Here is a 6,978-nt window from a genome sequence, read left to right as displayed (position 1 = left end):
CATGGTGCAGTGCACGCGTCTTCATTAAGTATTAACCTAGTACTTGAATTGTACATCTTTCAAGTGCGAGCGATATCAACATGTATATCTCTGTCCCAGACAGATACAACTCCTGCACACGTCCCCGAGAGACGTACGGCCAACCTCGGCTTTGTTGTCCAAAGTTCAAACCATTACCGCCCACCGGATCCTCCCGGAACCGGCCACATCTACGATTCGGAGCTGTCGGTCATGACCACCCATCGTCCGAGTCCAGATCCAGAACGCTAACAACATCTCAGTAAGCCATCGGCGATACGAGCGGGAAGGGCTCACCACTCCTCGGATTCTCTTCGTGCGGGAGCGTATGCAGAGAATGTGAACGTTTTGCCAACGAAGCGTCCGGGGTTGAACACATGGCAACCTTCATATGTCATCTGATACCGGTCGTATCTATCGGCGAGGACCACCTGTAGCGAGCGGGATTAGCTTTTGCATCGCGGGATTCCGGAATAAACTTACGGCGGTCGGTAAAGGGTATAGACGTAGTGTGTGGTCATATTCGGCGAGCGTGGGTTCAATGGACACTGTCACCGGCATGAGGTGGCTTTGATCTAGGACAGTTTGCACGAGCTACCCCTGCCATGAGTGCTTCGTTTCAGATGCCATCCTCGAACAACTCACGTAGCGCTTCAGATCATCGTTCTTCACGTCTGGTTTCACTCCGACCAAGTTTCGAAGCATCCTTGACATCAGGTCTTCTCTGAACACGACTATCTCCTGCTCGAAGAATTTGATCCGGCACGGGTTGGTAGCGAAGTGAACGTTGGGTATGCGCGACTTCATACGCGAGACGAATGAGGACAACAGCGGTCTTCGTGGCAAAATTGAGTTCATCGTCACGTCCAACGGGCCGGGGACCATAACGAAGTGCGTACTGCGAGTTATCAAGGGATAGCTCGCTATGACATCGGCGAGAGCGTCGAAGTGCTCTGCAGGATTGTCAGTTAGTTGATCCACGGTCCGCTAAATAAACCATGCACTAACCTTGGTATCGCCGCACTTCACGTCCGTTTCCTTGCGGTATTCCGACGCTGGTGAAATTACCGCAGAGAATTATCACCTTGGGGATGAAGCTGTTCTCCATACAGTTGTCGAACAATTTGCGGAGCCCGAGTAGTGTTTCTGGCCTGTCGAGCCACACATCTGAGAGGACGAAGAATCTGAGATCGGCCAGTTCCAATTGTACCCGAGTAGACAGTTGTTTCTATAAGAATAGTATGAGCGCCAGGACAGAAGAAATATGATATGCATTACATCTTCCAGCAATGTTGTTGCCCCCTTGCCCAGGAAGTCGACGTGGCCAAAGATCGAGCGTGCAGCTTCTCGACTCTCGCAGGGTGGATGTCCGATGGCGATTACTAGAAGTGTCCCGTCTTCGGTGTAGTCGCCTTCGACAAGGGCTAGGCAACCCTCCGTAAACAGTCCTTCACTGGGTTGCTCCTGTGCTAAGCGTCATAAGCGGCCATATAACTGAGTGGATTGCTCTACTCACAAGTTGCGTGAAGTCGAGCTCCACCAGTCCGTCTGGGTCTTCGAGGCAGAGTTTACCCTCTTTCGAGTGCGTTAGCATCCCGAAGAGCAGGAAGCGGTCGCCAGCACGTCCTAATAGCTGTTTTGTTGACCTCAACTGGAACGCACGTTAAGCTCATTCACGTCGTATCACGACAGGACAAGTCTCACAGTTAGGAGATTCTCGCGATCTTTCGAAGGTAGCGTCGACGGAGAGAAGTGATCGTTTCGCAGTACACATTGTTTGATGACATTCAATCTATTCCGCATTGCTGTGACCCTCGAATCTGCCGTTCCCGAGGACGTCAAAGGTCCCGATGCTCTGAGTCGACAGTCTCAGTTTGAGAGCGCGAACCAACGTGGAGTTGAACCTACCGCTCGAATGTACTGCGTTCGCTTGACCAGTTCCATGATGGCATCTCGAACGCGTCAATGACATACAAATGGCTGTCTGGGTCCAAGACTGCGTGTTCTTGTGCCCCTTCGTTGTCTCCACTTTGGAATGCTTCATACACTCTGTTGAGCACATCCAGCGAGACTTTCATCTGGGCATCTAGGAGGAGTGAGATACGCCCGACGCTTCCGTAAAAGCAAGCGCACCGTCCTGCTTGTTGTACTCCTTCGCCATCCACTCCATAGAAAACTCAACTTCCTCGTCCGCGATTTCATGGCGGTCTAGAAGTTCCTCCAGAAACTCCAAGGACTCGGGGCCAAGGGAGTGCCCATACTTCCTGAACACCTGAGAGACTGTTGAAACGCGATTCTCTGACCTTTCACAGGAAGAGGTACCTTGATGACAACTTGTCTGCGGTCCGTCATTGCAGTAGTTATTGACGCAGTGAGGTGAGCCCTCTGATAGTTGTGTTCAAGCAGCAGACGGCAAGTCACTGAAGCGGTAAGTTATGGTGGTGGCCAGTGGTGGTGGTGATGGTGGCTGCAGCGTGAGGGACTGAGAAATCTGGGCTGCCGACGCGTCGACGCGACCGTGACTGTGACTGTGCTTACGCTGAACGTAACGCGACGCGTCAAGCTCCAAATCGGGCCGGCTTACGGGCCGCCCTGTGGTGGCGCAGAGTCACTCGAGCCCGCCAGGCTTGCTTGTTTACCGCCATCGACATCTAAGTCCAAACTATCTGCTGGCTGCAACTACTCTGCTTCACACTGTGGTTATCTGCGCTAGGCATATATTTCTACTGGAAACCATCTTTCAACTAGGCTCAAGCAAAGAGGATGTTCTCTACACTCGAGCTCGATGTCCGGCCAGGTTCAGGGCTAGGGATGTTTGAGATAGGTGAGTACTTGATCTGTACGGGTCGTTTCATGTACTCACAATGAACATCAGGGACATCCTTGTGGAATGTACTCGATACATTACGCAGTCTGCAGCATTTCTTTCCGCAGGTCGACGTGAAGTATGACCCCGACTCTCCTACCACACCCATTATCCTGCACCTCAGGCCACACCTAGACCTGCTATTCTCAGGCCATCATCAAAGGCTACACACGATATCTATAAAGAAACTACGTGATCCTAATCCTCCCCTGACCCTGACCTACAAGACCTCCATTCTCTCTTCGAGCGAGGATGCGCTGAAGAGAGTCGGCGTGAGTCGGATGTTCGGACCAACATACCCCGGAGATGACCTACGCTACCCTGGAGTGTCGTTCAGCTTTGAGGAGGAATCCAGAGGAGCCGCTCCGAAGAGCCCTACCATCTCGGACGATCGACACCAAGAGGTCAAGCGCATCATCATCGCGCAGAAGAACCTGGACGGCGAACCCAGGGACGCGCTGGATGAGGTCAGGGAATGCCCAGCCATGGCTGGTGATTTGTCCCGAGCGGTGGTCAAGGTGAACTGCCACCTCCGATCGCTAGCCCGCATGAGCGATGCTGAATGTGCAGTAGATCCATGAAGGTGTCACTCTGCAATTCTACCCGTCAGGCTCAGAGCCCGTCCACGTCATGCTAGGCTCGACTACCGCGCAGGATCTCACAGTCGACTTGGGCCCGCCTCTGCGCGTGCATTACAAGGAGGACGATAGGATGACAATACATTCGCGAAGTAACCAAGCGGAAGTCGACGAGGACGGTGACTGTAAGAAAGCATATATATATAGGTATAGGCCCCAAACTAAAATCGATTTCTTGACAGACTTCTACAACTACCAGCAACACGGCATTGACTTCCTAGTATCGGGGTCGACACATACTGTGAAGAAGGTCGTTCTACATTCAAACGTTGTACGTCGTTTCCAGACCGAGGACCTCCCCGATTCTCACTCCAAAACATAGCCTGGAACACCATTATTCCAAAGATATAAGCGTTGTCCTTGGGATATAGAAGGTCGTCCGGAGGACGACGAGGACGGTCAGTTCATTGATTCATAGTGCGTGTCCTATCACTGACATTCAGTTCAGAGTCTCCACCCCGGAAGAGGTTCTACGAGAGGGTAAGTTTTCGCGCCAACTGGATCTAGGGCACATCATTAATCGTATCGGCGAATAGGTAGAGGAAATCCATCATTTCCTTGCCCCCGGCGAAGCGCCCCCTTCTATGATTCTCAATCGCACGGACGACGAAGATGGGCTACGTCTGCCAAGTTCGACCACTCGTGAGTACGCTCCGCCGGCTCCTGCTTTTCAGTCTTTGATCATCTGCGCAGGTCTGTTCGGGTATGACGGGATTATCTTGGAAGCGACTGAGTCAGGACAAGTCGTCTCAGTCATGCTTTTCTGATCTAGTGATGTTTTTCTGGATGTACGACTATGTAGACTGACCGGACGCTGTTGTACAGTACATACACCTGAAGCAACTTTGAGTACTGACGCCTGCCTGAAGTCCGAGAGTATACATACAGATACTACCTCTATATTTTCAGTGGATGATCATCGCTTGAAGATCTCTGGCCAGACAGTTCTTAGTTCTTCGAGATTGGTTACCGCTATGATGCCACTCGTATCGTCTCCTTCCTGAATATCAGTGCCGATGTGCTTCGGCTTTCCTCCCTCCATAGCAATTAAGCCGCGTTCGCAGAAGTGGACGCAATGGCCCCAGCCGAGACGTCTTGCGGCCTCAACGTTCGTACGACTGTCGTCGATGAAGTAGCACTTCGAAGGGTCTTGGACTCCCGCTTTCTTCATCGCCTGCAAGGGGGAACGATCAGCATAGCTCGGTCAACTATAGAAGCATCCCTACATTCTCGTAGAAATCCGTCTCAGGTTTACACGAGAAGTTGGAGTTGGAGTAGTCGCAGTAAATGATGTCCTCGATGAGATCATCTACCCCGAGGATACGAAGTACTCGGGAAGCATGCTGTCGCATAAACGTCAGGCTGCGGTTACGCCCTCGTTGATTTGATGTTCAGTACGCACGCTTATATAGGCGTTCGTTAGAGCCCACACCCGAGTCTTGCTCCGGTCTATGTCTTCTAGGAGCTTCCGGAGCGCGGGGTCTGGTTTGAGCAGCTCTTCGAGCGGAAGGGAGCCATCGCACTTGCGATCAAAGTCCAGAGGGTCTTCACAATTCAGTCACACACTGGTACCTGGACCGCGTTTGAAGCATGAGACGCACCGATCTGATGATGCCTCACAAGACCCCGGATAGCAAGGCCATACTGGGAGTAGTATTTATGATGCAGCGTGGAGGCTTCCTCCTCGGGCAAGCCCATGCCGACGAAGTACGCTGCATGTGCGTGCGCCATGAGTGTCATGTTCTACCACGAAACTCGGCATTGTAGGTACCATGTATGCGCGTTCCCATAGCATGAGATATGCCTGCGCTTGCGGAGTACAGTGTATTATCGACGTCTAGCCATACGATGCTGCGTTCATCGTCTAATAGCCGTACATGATCAGCATGTTTTCCGATGCGCACGGAATAGTAGGCCTGCTAACGTTGCTCTTGAGGGGCGTCCATAGCAGAGGTATAAGCGGTGGGAGATGTTATCTGAGACGAGCCTGAGGTCCTCCAAGGTCGTTGGAGAGATGTATGAGTCAAGTTGTGAGTCGCGTCGGACGCGCACTCATTGAAATGAGGTTACGCCGAGGGACGTCATCAGACGCGCGGGGTCTACGAGCGCTTGATTGCCGAATTGGGCCCAATAGCCGCTGGCGTGCACTCTCGCAAAACTGTCCGACGGTATCAACAAGGCCGCAACACTTCAAGACCCACATCGACGCTGTGAGTATGCTTTCGTGCTGTCTGGAGCTCTGGCTGGGTCCCCTGGATCCGTCGATATGCGCTATGACTGGGTTGGAGGGAAAATCGCGGTTGGAATGGGCTGGATGGCAGGCTGCGCGGGCGGATGTACCCTGGGCACCCGGTGAACTGCACCTCTCTACGCACTACTCACACTTCGCTCCCTCAGATGGCCCGCAGCAAGGAACTCGCCCCCAACGTCGGCCGCCTCTCCCGTTCCGGCGTGTTCGCCCGCCGCGGTCTCTTCAAGGGCCAGAAAAAGACGGAGAAGCCCGCTGCGGCTGAGGTCGCCCCCACCAAGGAGGTCTCCGTTGGCGGTGACAAGAACGGCGGGAAGCGTCTCGTCCCCACCCAGAAGGCTCCCCGTTTCTACCCCGCCGAGGATGTCCGCCAACCCAAGAAGAGCCGCAAGGCACCCAAGCCCACCAAGCTCCGCTCATCCATCACTCCCGGCACCGTCCTCATCCTCCTCGCTGGCCGTTTCCGGGGGAAGCGCGTCGTGTTCTTGAAGCAGCTCGACAGCGGCCTCCTCCTCGTCACCGGCCCCTACAAGGTCAACGGTGTTCCCCTGCGGAGGGTGAACCAGGCATATGTTATTGCCACCTCCACCAAGGTCCAGCTCGGCGATGACTTCAAGGTGGGCTGAGTTCATGCCAATGCGGCTTGAACTATTCTCTTATCACAATCGATCAGGTCGACGAGAAGGTCACCGATGCGTACTTCGCGAAGCCTACGTCGAAGGGCGCGCGCTCTGCAGAGGAGGAGTTCTTCTCTGAGGGCAAGCCGAAGAAGGAGGCTTTCCCTGAGTCGAAGGCGGCGGACCAGAAGTCGGTCGACGCGGCTGTCATTGCTGCCATCAAGAAGACCGAGTACCTCCAAAAGTACATCAAGGCGAGCTTCGGCCTCTCGAAGGGCCAGTTCCCCCACCAGTTGGCGTTCTGAGTGGCGGGTTCTCTTTGGTGGATGGGTTGGGGCAGACTGCGAGGAGGACTCGACGAGGGGAGCTTCCTTGGCGGCCGCGCTGCAGCTATGACTATGATATGCCCTATAGCACACGCATGACATCTATACGCGCTTTCGATATGCTAGTCTGTGCGTTGTAAAAAGCCCCACTCTTCGTGTGCTCTTGATCTTCAGCAATATCCAAAATCGACAAACACACAACTTCGTCGCGCGAGCGTACGATGTGAATTCAAGACAGAGCCACGGTCCGGGCCTGGACCCGAGA

The 6,978-nt window shown here is 53.6% G+C and overlaps 3 protein-coding genes across 3 annotated transcripts; 2 read left to right on the top strand and 1 right to left on the bottom strand.

Annotated features, from left to right (window-relative positions):
• Window positions 1-229: 229 nt before the first annotated feature.
• On the bottom strand, window positions 230-2,370 carry TRAVEDRAFT_44844 (epsilon DNA polymerase; the record flags this gene model as incomplete). Its single annotated transcript, XM_008036885.1, has 11 exons — window positions 230-266; window positions 316-449; window positions 502-612; window positions 664-971; window positions 1,027-1,246; window positions 1,297-1,482; window positions 1,535-1,669; window positions 1,723-1,873; window positions 1,927-2,104; window positions 2,152-2,290; window positions 2,341-2,370. 11 exons carry the CDS (start codon window positions 2,368-2,370, stop codon window positions 230-232), a joined length of 1,629 nt encoding a protein of 542 aa, XP_008035076.1.
• Window positions 2,371-2,781: 411 nt separating this feature from the next.
• On the top strand, window positions 2,782-5,458 carry TRAVEDRAFT_57141 (UPF0183-domain-containing protein; the record flags this gene model as incomplete). Its single annotated transcript, XM_008037012.1, has 13 exons — window positions 2,782-2,842; window positions 2,894-3,402; window positions 3,458-3,647; window positions 3,705-3,793; window positions 3,845-3,920; window positions 3,971-4,002; window positions 4,059-4,164; window positions 4,216-4,696; window positions 4,749-4,865; window positions 4,925-5,067; window positions 5,124-5,234; window positions 5,294-5,386; window positions 5,447-5,458. 8 exons carry the CDS (start codon window positions 2,782-2,784, stop codon window positions 4,287-4,289), a joined length of 1,137 nt encoding a protein of 378 aa, XP_008035203.1. The 3' UTR covers window positions 4,290-4,696; window positions 4,749-4,865; window positions 4,925-5,067; window positions 5,124-5,234; window positions 5,294-5,386; window positions 5,447-5,458.
• Window positions 5,459-5,697: 239 nt separating this feature from the next.
• TRAVEDRAFT_144284 (uncharacterized protein) lies at window positions 5,698-6,829 on the top strand. The gene is made up of 3 exons (XM_008037563.1): window positions 5,698-5,732; window positions 5,920-6,387; window positions 6,444-6,829. Exons 2-3 carry the CDS (start codon window positions 5,920-5,922, stop codon window positions 6,690-6,692), a joined length of 717 nt encoding a protein of 238 aa, XP_008035754.1. The 5' UTR covers window positions 5,698-5,732; the 3' UTR covers window positions 6,693-6,829.
• Window positions 6,830-6,978: the final 149 nt, after the last annotated feature.

Source organism: Trametes versicolor (assembly GCF_000271585.1).
Source record: "Trametes versicolor FP-101664 SS1 unplaced genomic scaffold TRAVEscaffold_3, whole genome shotgun sequence".
Classification (NCBI taxonomy): Eukaryota; Fungi; Basidiomycota; class Agaricomycetes; order Polyporales; family Polyporaceae; genus Trametes; species Trametes versicolor.
Note: the sequence above shows the minus strand (reverse complement) of the source record. Positions and strands in the feature narration are given on the sequence as shown.